The sequence below is a fragment of the Pezoporus flaviventris genome, unplaced genomic scaffold (assembly GCF_033815535.1).
Source record: "Pezoporus flaviventris isolate CSIRO_AGI_PZ_B2104156 unplaced genomic scaffold, CSIRO_AGI_Pfla_v1 ptg000007l, whole genome shotgun sequence".
NCBI classification, from domain to species: Eukaryota; Metazoa; Chordata; class Aves; order Psittaciformes; family Psittacidae; genus Pezoporus; species Pezoporus flaviventris.
The window spans coordinates 8,011,261-8,032,145 of NW_026892555.1; the positions used below are offsets into that span (position 1 = coordinate 8,011,261).

The 20,885-nt window shown below is 39.6% G+C and overlaps 1 protein-coding gene and 2 long non-coding RNA genes across 5 annotated transcripts in view; 2 read left to right on the plus strand and 1 right to left on the minus strand.

Annotated features, from left to right (window-relative positions):
* The window catches only part of EFR3A (EFR3 homolog A), a 75,630-nt gene extending 69,403 nt beyond the window's left edge, over positions 1 to 6,227 (minus strand). For both annotated transcript variants that reach the window (XM_061447704.1, XM_061447703.1), the window contains exons 1-2: positions 5,986 to 6,227; positions 917 to 970 (exon numbers count right to left, since the gene is read on the minus strand). In XM_061447704.1, the coding sequence (XP_061303688.1) occupies positions 917 to 926 (10 nt within the window). In that variant the 5' untranslated portion in view covers positions 927 to 970; positions 5,986 to 6,227. The remainder of the gene's footprint in view (positions 1 to 916; positions 971 to 5,985) is intronic.
* A 179-nt stretch (positions 6,228 to 6,406) lies between these two features.
* LOC133266488 (uncharacterized) lies at positions 6,407 to 12,351 on the plus strand. The gene is made up of 3 exons (XR_009742422.1): positions 6,407 to 6,721; positions 7,863 to 7,980; positions 10,343 to 12,351. It is a non-coding gene; the product is annotated as an uncharacterized LOC133266488 (long non-coding RNA).
* A 71-nt stretch (positions 12,352 to 12,422) lies between these two features.
* Positions 12,423 to 20,039, plus strand: LOC133266494 (uncharacterized). 2 transcript variants are annotated; one of them, XR_009742423.1, is made up of 4 exons: positions 12,423 to 12,551; positions 13,138 to 13,230; positions 15,307 to 15,841; positions 19,596 to 20,039. It is a non-coding gene; the product is annotated as an uncharacterized LOC133266494 (long non-coding RNA). The 2 variants fall into 2 exon arrangements; XR_009742424.1 differs by lacking the exons at positions 12,423 to 12,551; positions 13,138 to 13,230 and adding an exon at positions 13,346 to 13,405.
* The last annotated feature ends 846 nt before the right edge of the window (positions 20,040 to 20,885 follow it).

The following is a 20,885-nucleotide window of genomic DNA, read 5'->3' on the forward strand; positions in this document are numbered from 1 at the left end:
AAATAATTTCAACTATTTACCACAAAAGCAGAAAGCATCTAAGGTATGCTACATGACTGTGGTTTCAAACAACATAACACAGAATTACTGTAAAACATTTTTGGTACCCAGCAGTCACAACTAACTACAAATCTTAGGACAATGCAAAATGAAAAAGGGTCAAATATTTTCCTCATGAAATTAAACATGTGTGAAATTTATTACAAAACTATCATTAAAGTGCATTGCATATGATAGTTACTGTAACTTTATGAAGACCTCCTTATCCTCTGGATAAAGCAGAGTGTTTTACCCAAAGCCTGATGTTAGTAATTTTACTAGGGACCACGCAGGATTTTTCTAAATAGAAAAATGAAAAAGCAGTTGGATTTAATACTATTGTAACACATTTCACAACTTAAGCCTTTGTGTGAGGGAAATTTGCTACTCTTCAAGGCAGACAATAATTTGATTCTTTGAAGCATCTGCCTCAGAAATTTCATTTAAGTTTGAATGTTAAAAATTTTAAGTCTTACCACTTTGTATCCTAAATAGTAATTTTATCTTCTATAAGCAGTGTTTGGAATTTTCCACAGAAAGGATTACAGATATATTAGAATGCCTTTTTATTTTTTAATACAACTATTTCAGCACGTATTTTAAAATCACAAAATTCAATGTTAAACTGTAAACTTTGGATCAAAAAGGAAAATGCAGAGTCTATGCCAGGCTCTTTTGAAAAAAAATACAGAAATTTACAAAGGCAAAAGCTGTATAATGCTGAAATTAGAAATATCTTATAGATTACAAGTATCGTATTTTCTTTTGGTTTATTTTAATGTTAATTATAGTAGAACTTTTAACCCCCAAATGACAATCTCATAATAGTAAACACTCCTAAATACCATTTTAATGTACTTAAGTTAACAATACTTACGGCCAGGCATTGTCAATCAGGAATCTGTCTTCAATTTTGCAAAACCATTATAAACTATAGAGAAACAACAAAAAAATAGTAAGTCAAAACAATAATTTAAGACAATTTACATCCAAATACACATAGCAACTTATGCAGAATGAGCCACAGTCACATTCTTCAGCTCCAGCACGAAACTGTTACCACAGAAACCCAGATATCACTTTATCGGACCGGACTAAATGTAGGCTTTGCCAGGGCTAGAAATTTAGCTTTTCTGATCTTGTATTTGATGCCTGAGTAAAATATTTTTCGCTGTATTTATTGGGATGACCTTTCAAACTGCCTCTGTTTAGGATGATAATTGCTATACAGCCTTTCAGGATACTTCCCCTTCAAACGTAAATCAGCACTTCTCCAGAGAAACACCTGCCAAAGGTTTGTGTTCTGCACACAGAAAAATGAGGCTGCAAAAGCTGTGTGGCACTTTCTAGGATGTTTTGCTCCCAGTCTTGAAAAAAAAGGCAGATTTTAAATCAAAGACCAAATTACTATAAACAGCAGTTGCTCAAAGCATTTTTGATGCAATTGGGTATCTTCATAAAATGAACTCAATTGAAGTTAGGACAACCTATTTTGGGGATAAAAATAGCCTAATCTACCATTTAATTCTTGAGGATTAAAATGCTACTCGTGAAGATTTTTCTATAATAAAGCAGCGCATCTGAGTTTCATTAACTGCCAAATGCAACCTCTCTGCAAATGTACCTTTCGATATACAATAAAAAAAAAATCTCAGTTAAAGAGAATGAGTTACTGTTCCCAAAGCTAAAAAAAAAAAAAGAAATAATAAATTGAAGATATTCAGCTAATAGTTGTTTATATATGCACACCAAAATACCTACAATTCCAGGCAATGATAATGTGTGAATAAACATTTATTTGATCACAAGACACAAGCAGTGTTCATAGGTGTTAAAAATAAACCTTATTGTACATTTATTTCAATCAGGGGTTCTAATTTGCTGATAGCAACTGTGATTAAAAATAGTGCTTCAAAGCAATTTATTTAACATGTGCTACCCTATTAGAAGGCTGCATGTCCCTCTCCAAGGACAGTTAGTAGCAGCATAATTTTCTACAACAAAATGTGCTGTGGATTGTGATGTTCAACAGACACATGGAAAAGTAAAACCTCTAATACAGAGTGAAGAACTCGGCTGAGAGATTACAGAAGACATTTACTGACATATAAGAACATAAAAATGAAAAGAACCTGATGAGAGGTTCAAGGGAGTCAAGTGCCAGACTCTGTTTTACTGACCATCACAAGCAATCAGGACTTCAATACATTTTGCTACTTTAGCACTGCTGTTGCAGGCAAAATCAACAACCTTTAGAAGATATTCATTACTAGAAAAGCTGCATAAGCAACTAAGGTAAGTGTCCAACTAGAAGACTTTTGGTTCTGTTTTTAAATAATTCACTGGATTTTTAATCATTTATGATCTGTAACAGGATCAAAAATTCAATATGGAGGTGGCCTGGCTTCTACATGCAGAACAGACTACACAATTTCCTCTCCATAAAGTGCTCAATCACTGGCTCATCAGGCCTAGGGCAAAGCTCAGTCCAGATACTGATAGCTGCTACACTAGAACAGAACTAAAAATAAGAAGCTTCCTATCATGAGCCTGTTCTGCTGTTTGTCACTGAATTAGATTTGACATATCAAGAGAGGGAAAAGAACAAACAACGAACAAAACAAAACACAGAATTTTATGAAGTAGAACTTGGCTACAATTAAAAAACAGAGATGGTAAATCATGAGATATAATTTAGTTTCCTAAATAGTTTAACACATACTAACATGTTCCATGTAATTTTGCTGTATTTGACAGATGACCAGAAGCAACTTAAGGATGCTATGTGCCTATACAATGTCTTCTCCAGCAAAGCAGCAGACCCTGGATACTAAAAAAGTAAATAAGAGCCATGCCTAATTTCCGTGGAGGATTAAAGTTATTCTGTTTTCCTAAAGATGCAATAATAATTCTAAACACAATTGTAATCAAAGTGTAATGCTACTGAATGTACCTTAAAAGGCAGATCAACACTTGTATGATACATAAGTCATTCTTCTTAACAAAAAAAAAAAATCAGTTTAAAGGAGATTTTAAATGATTTGCCTAAGATAAGGAAATCCAAAGCCAATTCATTGCACTGCCAGGTTCAAGCTGCACCAACAGGAATAAAACTATTCTTGGTTTGACTTATTGGTTCCAATAATCATCTTCCTCCATTACATGCTTGCATGTGATTTTTTTTTCTTCATTACTTTAACTAAACTGGGATCTGAAATTAAAAGATAGTTTATAAACAGAAACTATTTCTTATTATCACAAGATTCCATAAATGTCAGTGAAAGGCAAACAGAAAAGCAGATATCTTTATCTTGTCTGCTCTAAAACAGATCTCTGTAAAAGGTCTAGAATTGAAAACTGTATATAATACCCTTGTACTCCAGGCAAAGAAACAGAAGTCAGCACACCTGAGGCTTTGTATTTTCTATCAGTAAGTCCACGATTATGATAGTGTATTATGTAATGCTATAAATTATTAACTTGATTTTGAGTATTCAAAACAAAATTGCCAGCTGGGCACCTATCCACTCCTCCAAATTATGCCAAAGAAGAAGAGAGGTTTAAGCACCTGTCAGAAAGGCAACATAAGCTGGGCAGGCATGAACTGAAAAACATAAAAATACACTACACATTGAGTTTTTACATCATTTGGTTCCCCACCCATATTTCCTACTTGAAAAATCAATCAAGGCCTTTAGTTTTGAAGGCAGGCAAGTGGCCAGTGCAATGAAAGATTCATGTCACATGCTCATTCCTAAATATAGACCGACAGGCTCCAACGGTAATTCCCAGAATCCAAAAAATTCAATATAAGATGGATTCACACACCACAGTGCAGTTCTGTGGAAGTACCTGACTTTATTTCAAATTAGCTTTCTCAGGTAGAGAAGCAAACCCTGGCATGAGGCTGGCTGCATTAATGAGGCTGCCCACCCAGGAGAGTTCAGCTAAACAGGCACATGTAAAAGGACATTTGTCCTGCTTCACCTTAGAGAATTCAGCCTTGATTAGACAGCTTTAGGACAAGAAAAACCTTGCACATTAAATAAGTGTTCCTTTAGCAACCTTTCCCCCCTTCTCAAAGGCTAGTTTAATCCAATACCCATTTCATTAACAAAATTAAAAGCAATGTTCCTCTGCCCAGGTACACATGTTGCCAGTGGAGGGTTAAAAATCCATCAGATAAATAGGTTTTGTGCTGATCTAACTACAGAAAACATGATTTGCTTATATTTGAAAAGTCTTCAAAAGCTGTTTGAAAATAACACAGCAATTTTGCAATAATTACTTCATTACAGTTAGACTGGGCAGTTAAACGTGCCTGATACTGACCAAAGCTGTTTCTAACCTGTGAATTTTACAATTTAGATTTCATAATTAGAAGTACTAACCCCTTTCATTATACTTGAAGTTCAACTGCCAAGTCTGATTAGCATTCTAATGCCTCCTTCCACTTCCATGTAATATAAAATCTGTTGATTCTTTTCTCCTGTACAAGTTTGGATCAGAAATAGAGAGAAGTTACTGCTCAACAACTGCAAACTTTTTCATAACAAGGACATAACAAGGATGCCAAACTTAACTATTTAATTTTAAAGCAGCTATTCAATTATAAACTGTATTCTAATTCCCATTTTTGTGGTTCTGTTTTTTGTTTTTTTTTTTTCATGAATCAGAAATTAATCCCATTCTAGAAGCCTTTTTCTGGACAAATATTAAGTGTTATTGAAAAGCGTAAATAAAACTTATGCATAAGCCTTTATGCATATCAGAACACTACAATCCAGATTTCAACCCCAAACGACTGGTTTCTCAGGGATAGTTCACAAGTTTCGGAGCATCCATACACTGAAGCTTCCAGCAGGATGCCCTGAACACTAAAGTTACTTCAGAAAACAGTTCAAATTATTTTAAATGCATTATCAAAGGCTTCAGGAATTAGAGGACCTGTATCTTCCCAAAGCCGCCTGTGTTATTCAGGTTTTAGCTCACCTACTCAATTTGCACAGCAAACATTTGATTTAGCTTTATAAAGTAAAACATCTAGGCTTGCAAACTTCATTTTGAAGTAGGAATTAAAGTGCTATTTCTAAGTAACAGGATTTTCCACAAGTTCTCCAACAGAGCACAGAGGTCTCAGTCCACACCAGGATCTTTTCTTCCTAGCATATCAGCTATGGGATACCTTCCAAGGTGTATTCAGCACAACAAAAGCGAAGTTGTACTATAATTAGTTCTCAGTAATAGGATTTGTGGACTTACACCTCAATTATCTACAGGCATGGCTCCACGCTGCACAATTAAAGCAGAAGATGAAGCTGTTTAAGAAAGCTCACAGAGCAGCCCTATTGTACACTTGCATTGTGTTCGGTTAATGCTTAGCAGTACCTCGCTGTGTTATAGCCAATTTGACGGAAAACAGCTCCGGGAAATCCCAAAGCCACAGCTCTCTACTGCTTCGCTACTTTCAGACTGATGTTACTGGGATATCCCACTACATCAGTCACGACTGGTGACTGATAACAAGGTTTTGACTTATGACCGCCTCATGGAAGGCCTCTACGTCTTGCAGGAGCGTCACGCATGGACCACTCAGTAGTGGCAGCTCCAGAAGTCCTCTCCTGGGAAAGGAACTGGGGGGTCCTGCTCGCTACCACAGGCCCCCGGGGCAGGGTTTGTGGCGGGCAGCACCCACCGTGGCACCCCGAGCCGGCCGCGCTGCCCACAGCGTGCGGTGCGCCGAGAGGCGACGTCCTAAGGCTGCTTCTCCCGCCTCCCTCCCGCTGCCCTGAGGGGTCCCGCTGCCCCGCTCAGCGCCCGCCTATCTAGCGCGTCCTCCTCGCTCCCAAACGCCGAGAGCAGGGAAACGATCATAAAAACGGGTAAAGGAGACGACTGTGAAGGTGAAGACAAGAAAGCACCGCTTCCTGGCGGCCCCAGACTCACCTCAGGGACCTCTCCGACTCGCTTTACCAGGCGCCATCTTCCCCCCACCCCCCGTAAGTCACCCGCGCGCAAAGCACGCCGGGAGTTGTAGTCGTGTGGGGAGCCGTGCCGCGTCCTGTCTCCGTCTGTCGCTCCACACACACAAGCAACGACCAGGCGTCACGGCGGAAGAAGGAGCACCCCGACAGGGCGCAGCGGCCCCAGGGCAAGGGGTGCTCCGTGCCCGGGCACCGTGAAGGGTGGCCGAGGAGGGCAAAGGGAGCCGCTGGCGGACACAACTCCCAGCATGCTTTGCGGTGGGGTACAGGGGCTGGCCCCGGATCGGGGCGGCCATGAGGGGGGCGCTGGTTTCACCGGGGTCCGGTACCGGTTCGGTTGTCTGGGCGGGCTGAAGCGCTGGTGGAGGGTCTTTGCCCCTGTGCCTGTGGTAGCTGCCCTGGTGGTGATGTGTGTGAGGAAATGGAGTCACTTCTGTGAAGGGCAGTGGGGTGCCCGGGAGGGGAAAGGCGCTCATTTCTTCAGATAAAGCAAAGTCAAAGTCGGACCGTAAACCGGCGTGTTTCTGCAATTATTAGTGCGAATTGGACAGGAGCTGTGCTCAGCTCCGATTACCACTGCTGAAGGAAGGGTCCAGCATGAAGTTCGTGATGGACAACCCCAATGGAGACCACACAAAACAGCTACTGGTATGAGGCAGTAATCTCTGAATCTGTTCTCCTTGAAGTAATGCTACCAGGTACAAAACCTGTTGCCTTTGTTGCCTGATTTTCTAGACAGCCAAGGGGAAATCTGAAAAGATATACCTCGTTTTAGATAGCTCCTTCTGAAAGGAGACAGCCCAGTCCAACTGTCAGGTTAGATGGATGAGTCAAAGGTATTCTCCACATTTGAATCACAGAGTCACGGACTGGTTTGGGTTGGAAGGGACCTGAAAGCTCATCCAGTTCCAGCCCTGTGCTATGGACAGGGACACCTTCCACTAGAGCAGATTGCTCCGAGCCCTGTCCAACCTGGTCTTGAACACTGCCAGGAATGGGGTAACCACAGCTTCTCCGGGCACCCTGTGCCAGCGCCTCAGCACCACCCAGCTCGTGTCAGATGCAGCTTTAGTCTGAAGATCTTTCTTCTAACCACCAGCTATAGGCAGCCTATGCTCTGTATGGAAGTGTTTCATTCAAGCTGTATTTCTCTAACAGGCAAATGTCTATTAGTTGTGCATAAGGGCATGCAGGCTCCAACATACCTGTCATGCCACATGGTTTGAGGAAAATGCTGGCAAATAGTGCAGATACTAGTTTCTTACTAGCTGTTTGAATGAGACAAGCAGCAACCCAGGTTGGTGTTCATTCAGCCACTACTCACAGGTTTAAATGTAGCACTGTGAGTACCGTCCTGATTTCTCTAATTTTTCTTTTGGTTTAAGAAACACTAAAATGGTTTAAAGCCAAAGTTTCAGCGTGTAACATTACAGCTTCTATGTCTCTGATGAGTACCTTTTATTATCTGAGGGGGTTTGAAATGTTTTCCTCCTGTTTTATTATGTTATAAACATCTGTGAATATGGAGGAGACTTGCAAAGCTCAAATCATACAGTAAATATTGTGTTGGAATTAAGCTTTGTTTGAGGAGATCTGCTATGCTTGGAAGCAGGCCTTTTTTATATAAACCATGTGGTATCTAATATTCAATAAAATTCATTAAAGTCCTTAGCTTAATTGTAGTTCTGTTGTTTCAAACAAATGTTTTCCTAATTCAATTTCAGTTCAGAGCAAAAAGCTGTATCTCATGAATACTTGTGTTGATTTCTCTGAGCTTCTTTATGTGCTATGTAATGGGTAGCAGATTTACTTGTGGAATACAAGAGTTTTTCATTTTAGTGAGGACAACAGAAGAGCATCCAGCCACCTTTCTGTCCCACACCAATTTGTCATTAACCATCTATGTAAGATGGACCTGATCCTTTGACCACATCTAGGGTGACAGTCAAACTACCAAGTAAGATTAACAAAAAGTTCCATTACATATCTAGGAAATTTCTGCATGCCTAATTTGCAGCCAAACTGTCCGGTTTTGCTTCCCCTCATCCCAAGCCCATCTAAGTGAACTAGCCAGTTTTGACTGAATGTCTCCTAAATCTTGAGGACCAAAAGTTCATACATGTGTTTTTCCACACATGCACACAACTCTGTGTCCCGTGTGGCCTGCTTTTGAATTGTTTGTAAAAGTGATAATAATCCTATAGGCATAACTTTTAGAGCTTTCACTCTAGAAGTATCTAAAGGGTGAGACAGAAGCATCGTGTTCTGTGGCCAGGACTAAAATGTGAATTGCATTAGTAATTTTGCAGTAGCAGTTCTATGATCTCTAATTGGATAACTAAAGCATGAAAGTACAATCAAATGTTCAATGTCTGCAGCAAGCAGGAAGAAGAACTTCAGTTTGAAAAGCTAGTAAAGGTTCAAAAGGGTAACAGGAATGATTAGTTACCCTTGGATGTTCTAAAAGTATGAGCTCTTTTCAAGGAGTTTTAAAGAAAAAAAGGAAAGTAAAAAATCCTAAAGGAATTAATGTACCCCAACAACAGTATAATGCAGGAATGGCAGAAAGTTAATGTTGTACCTGTGTAGGAAAGATACAATTATATAGATGGAGAAAAATAGATAAGTAAATGTACAGTACTCATCAACAGAAATGAGCAAAGGGTGAATTGGTGATTGACTTACAGCTGCTCACCACTGCACTTTAAAATCCTTTATAGCAATTAATCTGGGCTTTTGCAGTGAGAAAGCAGTAGTTTTCATAGCAATAGCTCTATGGTTTGCTCAGCTACCAGAAGAGAAAAACATTCACAGGCATTTCACTGAAATATATTTAATCTATATAATCAGTTGCCAATTAAATAATTTTATTAATACTTATTTGGTGATGTACTTTTCCAATCACATATTTTTTATGCTTGATTCTATAAATGGGTGGCAATTACAGTATTTTATAAGTTGATGATAGAAGATGTTTCTACCAAGAATAGTTAGACTGCAGCGATCAGATCCTCAGGGCCTGTGTTAAGACATTTACATTGTTCATTTTGGCAGGAGCACAGTGGTTGCAAACTGCCGATATGAACCAGCCCTGAAAGCAGAGCAGAGAGTTCATGCCAATTCCACCCCCCCAACCATCCAGCATCTTCCTAGTAGATATCTTTTTTTTTTTATCCCCAGTCTCTTCTCAAGCAAGATTTCTCAGTGACAGCTCTGCTCACCAGGAAGACAGCTGTCAGGGGCACAGCAAATATAGATTGGAATGATTATAACTTTTTAGAAATGCTCAGAAAGTGCTGAGCAGCCGCTGTCAGAAAAGTTAGTGCCTTGCAGATGTCTCGGAGCAAGAATCTTCAAATTGCATCCAAAATCCCCAAATACTTGTCAAAACTATGGCCATAGATACTTGGAGAATAAATTCCACATCAAAATTGAAAATGTCAACATGAAAATGTCAGATGTGTAAGAAAAGTTCTCATATGATGTATATATACACACATGTATGTATTTGATAACAGATAATAGTTTATGATACATAGGTGCTTTATTCTTAAGTCATTAATTATTCTAAAGTTAAAGAGTCTTTATAACAAGTTTATTCAGAGAAGGAGACATTCTTACTCCATTGGATTACATACTCTTCATCCTTTCCTCTGGCATCAGGATTGTCTATAGTTACAATTTTCCTGGCAGATTGGAGCAATTCTGGTAGGTTTTATTTTTAGAATGGGTACTGTTTCTATAAACTAAATGGGTTTATGATACCATATTTAAGTGAGGTCTGTGTTATTAAAATTTAACATACTTGTCCAGCTGGGGGCAGAAGGGGAATGAAGTAGAGAACTTTTACCAATACAGAGTGGCCGTGTGATGCCTCAGATACTGTGCGTGAAACTCAGATTTCCTGAAGTGTTGTCTGTAAAGGGCTGGCTATGCGGATAAGTTCCAGTTTATCACATCACAGTTTTCCTACTCCAGATCAGTGACCTATAAGTCAAGTTCCAAATCCATTCCACTGAGCAGCTGATGTACCTCAGCATCTTCTGTATATCTTCACTTGAGGTGTTCTCTTCCCTCTGCTATATAATAGGAAATTAATGTCAAAATTTATGCTTACCATAACAGCCAAAAATAGAATCTAATTATTCTCATCCATTTTCAGTCTCAGCTAGATTATTTTTTGAGACTCAGTTAAAATCCTCTGGAAAAGAATGAATGTGCTCCAGTTTTGTTGCAAACAATATTTATTCTGCCAAGTACTGATAACAAACAATGCACATTATGTTTCATGCAATTCATTTTTATTTCTTTTTCCTTAGTTTCTAAGGCTTTTGCAATCACACTGGTCAGTCCCTGATATCTTGAGAGCCAAAAGTCTAACTTCAGCCACACACAGACACAAATAGAAGTCTCACAGGTAAAATGGTTCTGGCGGTTGGGTGAAAACCTATAAAAAGCTGGGCAAAATTGATGTGAGTTGGTGACCTCACAGAGAGAAAAAAGTATCACATGAATTCATTCTTTATGTTGCTTGGCCTGGTCTGCTCAGGCATGCTGTGTGTACAAGCTACAGATACACCACCAAGAGAGGCCTGATGGGTACTTCCTTCTTCCCGGATGATAATGAGGGAATGTGGGAGGGCTGCTAAAAGTATTAGGGAATGAATGAAGTCATGATAAAAAAAAGAGAGGAACTGGGATTATGACAGCGGAGGCACAGTTGTGTAGGATGCAAATCCATGGGAAATCAGGTTTCACCAGTTCCACTGATCAATGAAAGAAAATATTTATGTTTTCCTGTCAATACCTTTTGGAGAAAGGCATGTCACAGCCATTAAAATAAACGTCTCTAAAAGGACTGTGGGTGACAGCCTCCACTGAGAAAAAAAAACCCAACTTAATTTCCTATCACAGTGGGCCAGATTCTCAGCTTGTGTGAACTGCCAGGATTAAGCTGAAATGAATTGAGTTGTGCTGTCTTGGTGCCAATTGGCCTGTTTTAGGTTGTTAAAAATACTTTCAAGCAAATACAGATAAACAAAAAAATTAGCCAGGAATATGTTTAGGGAAAATGGATATAAAATTACAGTATGAAAAGCTGTTATGTTGTAATAGATAATGGTAGGAAGGTAAAATATTCACTATTTTCAGATCTACTATCAAAACTAAGTAGGAAATTCATCCCTTTTCACTTCAAAACATTTCTCAGTCTTCTTTATTCTGTTACAAGAAGTAGTATTGTCAAGAAGACCTAGGCTGGGATAAAAGCCTGAAGCATGATTACAAGGGAAGATGGTGATTGTGAGGAGGACTCAGTGGCATGGTGAAACACTGTGGGAATGCTTCAAAATCAAGGACATGCAGTCATGTCTCTCTCAGGCCTCTCTAAAAGCAAACAAGATTATAAATAATAAGAATAACGGGTTCCTGGCCAGTCACTATCAGGAATTCAAGGGTACACACCTATGTTTGCAAAAGAAAAGTGTGTAGGAGCGTGTGAGAGAGAGTGTGATTATTGTGCTGACTTGATCTGTTCCCAGACCACTGGGGCAGAACTGATGACTTTTTGTTCCTGAGCACTGGGGCAATGCTTGCATGTTCTTGAGGAGGTGAGATTGCAGAGTACGTGAATATCCTGTTTGGCTGCATAGTCAAGATCCTTGTCTGTAACTATAAAAAGGACAAGAAAAAAGGAATAAATGACTTAGTCAGATCACATACTGAGTCTGTGTCTTTCAATCCACCACAAAACACAGACTGACTTTAGGAGACCAGAGCCTGGAAACCACTCTTGGTTGAAATGCACAAGGTCATTTTGCTGGCTTTCACTGGGATAGAGTTAATTATCTTCACAGTAGCTAGAATGGAGCTGTATTTTGGATTTGTACTGGAAACAGTGTTGATAACACAGGGATGTTTTCCTTACTTCTAAGCGGTGCTTACACAGAGTAAAGGCCTTTTCTGCTCCTCACCCCACAGCACCAGCAAGCAGGCTGGGGATGCACAAGGAGTTCAGAGGGGACACAGCCAGGACAGCTGACCCAACTGACCCAAGGGATATATTCCAGACCATATGGCATCATGATCAGCATATAAACTGGGGGAAGAAGAAGGGAGAGGGGGACATTTGGAGTGGCATTTGTCTTCCCAAGTAGCCATTAGACATGACAGAGCCCTGCTTCCCTGGACATGGCTGCTGAGGGGAACTGCTGAATGAATTCCTTGTTTTGCTTTGCTTGTGTGTGCAGATTTTGCTTTACCTATTAAATTGTCTTTATCTCAACCCAGGAGTTATCTCCCTTTTACTCTTCAGTTCTCTCCCTCATCTTCTTGCGAGGGGAGTGGAAGAATGGCTGTCTAGGGCTTAGTTGCTCTCTGGCGTTAAACCATGATAGTCATCAATGCTTACTACAGCATCTCCTCTTGTGTACTGAGAACAGCCTCTAAGGCACAGGAATCCCACTACCCCCCTGCTGTTAGTTGATCTTTGTGATAAGTACTGCCTAACTGGAATTGCTGGGGTTAGAGGTAGCTAACAAATGACTGCTCTATGTGTGTCCCAGTAGAGCATTTTTATCTCTTCAGATTTTGGTTTTGAAACTTAATTTCCTTGTGGACTTTTGCCTTAATGCTTGTTGAAACTTAGCTGAGTTCTTCCAAAAATATAATGTTAATTTGCTTTACACAGCAGCTTCTTGAGATGAGTAGGTAAGACACTTTTACCTCATTTGAACTGAGGCACAGAGAGCTTAAGGTTTGGGATGTCAAGTTTTCAATACAGAAAACTGGTTGGGGTTTTTTGTTTGGTTTTTGGAGTATTTGTCTAGAATGGCAATTGCTACTGCTGTATGAAACTGCCCCTTGCAGAAGCAAGTCACTGCCGGTACCTACGTGCTCACTTCCAGTATGTCCATGGTTTCCCACTCCAGTCTTTCTCATAGATCTAAAGTACATCTTTTCTTAATCCCTCTGAAGGTGGTATGTGTGGAGAAGAGTGGATGTTGTTGCTTCTTTCCTGGAAAAATCCCTTCCTTTCTCTTTTGCATTCATTTAGTTATGCCAATATGCCAAGTTCATAAATAGAAAACTGTGATAAAGGTGTTCCTTTATCTAGTCTCTGTTGAATTCAGCAGCCTGGGAAGAGGTCATGCCCTGATATGACATCTGTGACTGTCAAATTTGGAACTAGCTTCAGATTTGCTCTCAGGTATGCCAGCTGGTCCTGCATGCTTACAACCTGGTTCTATGTGCCCTATGTCCTTCATTAAGGATTCACATGAGGTGTGAATTAAGTTTGCTTGAAGTGATCTAGAACTTGCACAGCCATGTCCTGCCATGTCCATTTCAATCACCTGAACCTTATCTCTTCTCTCTGGGAACAGGTGGGATTCTCAACTTCATCTGACTGTTCGAAGCTAATTGTGAGTGAAGGAGTGAGCATGTGTTGAAATAATATATCATTTGACTAAAAAAACCAAAACACACCAAAAATGTAAAGAGAACGTGGTGTTAAAATGCAGCTTTTCAAGATTGCTGAATTCCATAACCGCTTTAAGAAATGCTATTCAGAAAATCATTGACAGGGTTGATTTCTGGCATCATCTTACCTTGAAGGAGTTCACTGAAGTAAGCAAGACTGTATACAAGTGAATGAACAAAATTTACCTCAGAGTCATTCATCAGCTCTGACTGCTACATAGAAAATACCTGTTGCTTGACCATGTTCTCGGTACGATTTTGACAGAAGAGCAGTTAGGTCATTTATACTGTGTCTAGCACATCTGAGCAAACTTTTAAAGTTGTAAGTAGAAAAAATAGCCCTTTCTAACCAATCCTCTTTCTACCATATAGGTAATTACTGAGATTAAACAAGTATCTCTAAATAGCTTATGTATTCCAATTGCTTCTATTTTCTGCTGGCTTTATGAATGTCCTTCTAAAGAAAGCCTGAAAGAGATACTTGCTTTATTTTTCTGAAATAGCCTGCAGAAAAAATTACTTTCATTTTTGGGAATAACAGTAAGTTGTTGGTTTTGAGGAATAAAAAGAATACTCTGCAATACTTGAACTGGTTTCCACTTTAAAGTTTCTGAAGCAAGAGAGCTTGCATGAATTTTTAATCTCCTAAATTTAAATCCTTAGAGTATTGAAGAAAACAAAGCAAACAAACAAAAAGTTCTAGTTGAGCTAAAATAATAACAGAGCTCCCTTCTCCCAGCAAAAACTCATTGATAAAAGGAATTGCAGTGCCTGATCCTCAAACTTAGTTTCCAACTCCTGCAGCAATAACAGCAGCTGGGTTTTTTTAATCCTCGATATTGTAGTGTTGGAGATGCTCTTCCCATAATCTATAACTGTAAATAGGAACAAATCATGATCCAGTTGAAAGGCATTTGTCTTTTTTTAGCAGACCGATTTCATTCACAAGTTCTTGCAGTGAAAACATGAACAGCACTAGGCCCAGGCCTTAGGTGTGCTAGTTTCTGGTTGTTGCTGAGTTTTCCAAGAGGAAATTGTTCATTTTCTTCATGGCCTTTCATTCATGAACCACAAAAAAAGATACAATAATAATACACAATATTGGTCATCCATAAGTTGTGAGTACCGTATTTCATGCCCTTTAGCCGACATAGCTGGACAGATTTTACAAATACAGACTCTGCAGGAATCTTTTCCCAACTACCAGTCATTCCTAGGGTGCCTTGCCCATGGTTATATATATTGTAAATGGGTTAGAGAGTAAAAGGTAGTTGCATGCTCTTGAAGTATCAGGATCTTTTGTTGCCATGTTTAGAAGTTATTATGGTGGTTTTGCATGGAGAACAGAAACAGGCGAACAACTCATTGCTTCATTTCCAGAGTAGTGTGTACAGCCGGCTGATATATGGAGAGGAAAGCAAATAGGTGTAGCAACTGGAAGCACCATTCCTTGTTTGCCACAGGAATGGATTTTCAATGAAGGATTTAATTTCATTTTTTTTTATTTATGTATAGACTTTATATATAATGGTTTTAATCTTTGGAAGAACAGAGCCAAGTAATTGAAAATACCTACTTTTATCTCAAAGGACTCCTAGAAGTAGTATATCATGTTATAACTATTGCAATATCATATACTTTTCTTACTTTTAATTTATGGAAGGATAACCGGGTTACTGTAATAGCAGTCATCTATTTCCTCCCACTAAAATGGTTTTATTGTTCAGATAATTTGATAGAATTAGCTGACAAAAATGCTGTCTAACTGAGAAATCTTTTACTGTCTGCTGTGTTTTTACTACAGGCATGTCACCTACTTACATTCCCATCCCACTTTGCTGAGGGAGAAAACCAAACAGCTCAGAAGACTCCAGTAAGAAATGAAAATCTCAGCTGAATGCTTACAGTTTAGTTGATGTGATAGTCAGTTTTCTACATGGTGATGAGTCTGGTAAAAAAAGAAATCAAGGCCAGTAACTGATGTCACCCAGGCTCCTGTGTTGTGACTTCAAATTCATAATGATGAACAGCTGAAATGGTGTACTGTTACATAGCTTTTCCCCTAATGTAAGAAGTACCCTTAGGGTTCAAGCTGATGCAGTGTAGTGAAGGATGTGCTAACAGATACTGTATTGTAGAATTTTATGTTTATAAAATAAATTGCTATAGACCTATTGTTACATCTGCTGAAGTGAATGGTTCATTTGAATACAGATGCTCGGCCGCACATGATTCCTCATTTGTAACACACTAACTGACAGTTCAATGTTACGTGAAGTGTTCCAGCACTGCAGAAGATTCCCTTATTCTGATGACTTCATTCTCTGGAGAGAACTCAAGTAAGCTGTGTCAGAGGAACATAAAGGGTGAAAGGAATGGTAGTATCATTCTTTTATCACCCAGTCCTAATAACCCTGCAAAAGCTTCTCTTTATCTCCACCAGCAGGTTTCGGGCTAGTATCTGCAAGGGGCACCTTGCAAGGGAGTCTGCAAGGCCATTCTCCATGGCACTTCCTCCACTCTTCAGGGCCTGCCATTTGATGGAAGTAAGGGAGGTGCAGGGAGGGACAGGCAGGAGACTGTCCACAAGCTTTAAGGTACATGCAGAACAGGGAGACAAAAAGCAAGAAGGATCCACTGGTCTTCTAATATTTGCGTTTTACAGAATTAATCCCTTGTGTTTTACCCACAAGGAAGAAGCCTGAGATTTCAGAAATGATTAGGGTATAATACTAGCCCTCTCCCTCCTCTCCTTAATTTTGCCTGCTGACCCAATTCTGTGCTTCCTTTAACAAGTCAGTATCTCACTAGAATAACAATATGGTTCAGCTCATACACAACATCCCTTGCCATTGCTAAGATTCAGACTATAATTGAGTTATATATATAGCTATTAATTTCAGGATCCCTAGGGATATGCTGAGACGCTGATGCCTATCTCCTACATTATTTTACAATGTATCTTACAAAGATTGTAGGAACATTTTTATACATTTTCCAGTTCTGATTAATAAATCTATCTGCAGGAAATAAAGCTCATATCAGAGCATTTTGTTGCAAATTTACCTTTCCTGTTAAACTTGTTGGCTGGTTGAAAAGTATAGTTTGTATAAACTAATCTTGCCATGAATTCTTGTCCTGGGTTCAGCAGTAGCAGTCATTTTTCTCCTTTGTGTCAGTTTGGGCTCCTACCTGGACTGGGCCAGTAACTACTACCAGGTGAAGCTGATGACTCGGAGTCGGAGCAGGACCTGGAGGAAGCACATCACTTCTTGATGGAGAAGCTGTTTTGCCCCCCCTGCCCCAGCCTGACCAAGCACTGACCGATACCTCCTCCAACCGTGCAGTCCTAGCCCTTCTGGATAACTCTCTGTTACCTCCTGGGCATGATGTGCTGTGGTATGAAATACTTCTTTGGTCAGTTTGGGTCAGGTGTCCTGTCTCTGCTTCCTCCCGGCTTCCTCTCCTCCCTGGCAGAGCATGAGGCTCACAAAGTCCTTGGCCAAACCAAAACATCATTGTTATCAGCTCTGTTCCCAGGCCGAAAGTCAAAACACTGCACTGCACCAGCTACCGAGAAGGAGAAAAATGACTGCTACTGCTGAACCCAGGACAATTCTCCATAAGCAGGGACTCAAGACTCCAACTCTGTCCTTGCCCTACAAAGTGCTTAGGGGCAAAACACTTCATCTGTTCTCCTGTTCGCATATTTGAAATGGGATCAATAATTGTTGCATCCCCTATAAAGAACATTGACTTCTACCAATGCAAAGCACTTGTACTGGAGCAAGACGTTCTGGTAACATTGCAAACTGCCCATCCTTCCACCTACTATCTTCGCCTGTTGTGGCACACATAGTATCGGTAATCCAAGCTCTAAAAATGCGTTCATCTGTTCTGCTTCTCTTCCTGCTTCTTCCAAACCATAAGGCTGGCTTTGCTATCCTAAGATTTAAGCAATAATAACAAGAATTAGATCCTTCTGATGTTTGAGGCTTATTGGTTACGCTTGTGTCTTTTATTCAGGGCAATCAGAGACTTAAATTCTTATGTGAAACTCTATTTCTAAAATCCAGCAGTCAGGGCTTTGGCACACATACAGAATTCCATAAATTGTCTAAAATCACAGCAGTTGGTGCACAGCCTGCTTTTTATCACTGTAATTTTACATTACCTGATTTCTAGTATCACACTCACATAAAATTGTAGGTCCAAGTTGAACTCTGATATTCTGAACTGCTGTGTTCCTTTTGAAAACTGAATTCAGTTCGCCTCAAGAGGACAAGGGAGTGAGAGGGCAGCTGGATGAGCATCTGTCAGCCAACCATGGGCAGCAGCCACACAACTGAAGGAATTCTGCTGCTTAGAATTTGGTCCTGAACATTGATCTTGATTCCTAGAAGAATCAGGTGTTAATTGTGGCAGCTCAAACAGGCCTAATATAACAAAACACCCCACTTTTCCACAAACGGCATGTATTCTTAAACTAAGCAAAGTGCAAACTGCAGAAAACATACTTTGTAACACTAAATTACCCCCTGCAATGCATGCTGCTTCACTTTGCCCCCAATGTAATACTTTAATAAAAGTACCTTTTGAAATAGAATGCTAATGAAATCGTAATCACATCTATAAATGTCCTGAGTATACACTAACCTTAAAGTAGGCAAAGAGAAAAATGTTACATGTGTGCTATTTGGAGACTAATCTGACCTGATAAATAATTCATATGAAACCAAAGAAGCTACTTGTTTAGTCAGTTTCTTTCTGTAGATGATCTGCAGTCCATTCCATTTATCTTCATACACTGTTGGCAAGTTTAGCTTGTTTCTCCATATATGATTAAGAAGTGGGGTGAAAGAAGCATCTTGTTCCCTATTTTCCTTTCGCAATCGCCGTTCACTGTAAGTTCTCTTGCCAGGACAGTCAGTGGAAGTTCAGTTTTTTTAAACTCTTGGGCTTTGGCCTAAACATTGAACAATCTCAGTGATTTAGAGTATATTTGCATTTGTACAGGGAAAAGTGGAGAAGTTCATATGGTGCTGAATTGTGTGTCCATGCCCAGGCACTACACAATAGTCAAGATACACTTTCACCTCGTCCACCAAGCTAATCATTTTGTACTAGGAAGCTGTCAAGTTGGTCAGGTGTGATTTCCTTTCCATGAATCCTTGCTGACTATTTCCAGTCACCTTCTTGTCCTTACGTGTAGAGATGGTTTTGAGGATTATTTGCTCCATCACTTTCCCAGGGATTGAGGTGAGGCTGATCAGCCTGTAGCTCCTAGTTCTTGATTTTTCCAGACCACTTAATGCTTCTGCTAGTTCTGGAAACTTACCTGCAACAAAATAAGAATCTAGTCTACTGCTCAGTATCACAATCAAGACTTTGGTTCAAGCAAGGGTTTGTGTTTTCTTGGCCAAATGACATATCCATTATGTTTTAATAACAGCTTCCAGTTTTCATGTGTAATACAGTGAGTTAAATCCCTAAAAAAAAAAAAAAGCCTGCTCCCCACAGGTTTTGTAGTAGAACAGCTACCTATAATGATTCACTGAGCTGAGATGCTTATGGAATATAATCTCAGTAACAGAGGTTCAATTTTTGCATCAGTGACAGTAAAAACATCTGCTACCAAAGCTGTAGAAATTGAAAAGAAGGGTTCAGAGGTCACCTTGAATTTATAGCCACAACTGATTTGAAGTACAAGTGAAAATCAGCTGATGCACATTTTACACTGCGCAAATCTCTCAGTGAGAGTCGATACAAATTCTGCCAGCAGCAGTAGGGCAGACAGTACTGTAATGCTTTTGTAAAGAGGTCAATGGTTTGATTGTAACAACCATATTGTAGATGAATAGCATTTGCTTCCCACCCGTCTTTCCCAACCATCACTGAGCGTCAGATGAAACTTAATGCTAAAATGAACATACAGCACCACCTCTTGATGGGATTGCCTTCTGCAATGTGATTCTGGCAGATTTCCTCTCCTCCTTGCCCCCTTGATAAATGTAATTAGAAATCGGGACAAGTTACACAGTATTTTGCTATTATGAATCAGTAAAAGAACATTTTTTTTTGCCATCCCTGAAGGCTGCAGGATTAATCTTCCTGCACAAGTCCTGTGAAGTGTTGCCATTTACAACCCTCAGGTTAGATCTATCCACTCTGTTCAAAATGCCTGCTGAAGACCCCTGCATGTTGACATCCCAGGAGTACTCCAGCTATGCCAGGACATCTGCTGTGATTTAACCCTGGACAGCAACTCAGCCCCACACAGCGGCTTGCCCTTTCCCCACCAGTGGGATGGGGGAGAGAATCAGAAGAGTAAAAGTGAGAAGACTCGTGAATTGAGGTAAAGACTGTTTAATAGGTAAAGCAAAAGCTGCACACGCAAGAAGATCAGAACAAGGAATTTGTTCTCTTAAGTTTGATCTGCTTCCATCAACAAAGTATTATGGGTGACAGCCTTGTATGGAATAGTAATTTTCATCTAATTCTTTAATTTCACTATTTTGATTAAAAAATTGATCCTTGTTTTGGGCTGGACTTTTCCTCAACAGACATTAAAGGACTAAAATGTCCACTCAATAAATAGGAGCCTCTGTTAGAGAGCCCTTAAAGTCTGTTAGCATCTAAAAAGTAAAAAAACCAACATGGATCGATGGTAATTCAGGCACCTTCAAATTTAAATAGCTAAAAAAGTCTAGAAAATTTCAGAGGTCTGTAGAGGCTGTGTTTGAATCTCTTATAACTCTTGTCTGTTTTTATGTATAATTCTATCTTTCTGCAGCAAAGTTTAACAAGTATCGTCACAGTCTGGCATAAAGAGGTATTTTCAGGCAATTTACTGCTCTTACAAGCTTTCAAAAGAGTTGCCCATCTTGGACAAAGTAAAAGAAAAAAGAAAAAAGATGAGGCAGTATCTATAAGTAGTCCAAAATGTACAGATTGAGAAGAAAAATGGATTAATGTATGCCTTATTTCATCACAAAGAATCATAGAATCATAGGATAGTTAGGGTTGGAAAGGACGTTAAGATCATTTAGTTCCAACCCCAAGGGCAGGGACACCACGCACTAAAGAAACAGGAGCTCAGAACTTTGAGGACTTAATTCTTAAACTAATCAACCTGCTGGCTGACTAGATCCTTGTAATAACAACTATTTTTCCAAGTCCTGGTGGTAACAGATTCTTTGAAAATATTGAATTCTATGCTGACTTGCATTGAAGGAACAGAATAAAAAAGTATTTTCTGTCACCCCAAGCCTGCCATGGGGAAAACATAAATGCATGTTTTTAGTTAACATGAAATCTGTGGTATAATTATAAGTTTATTCTGTTACCAGAACATCTGACACTGCAGGAATTCACAGCTCTATG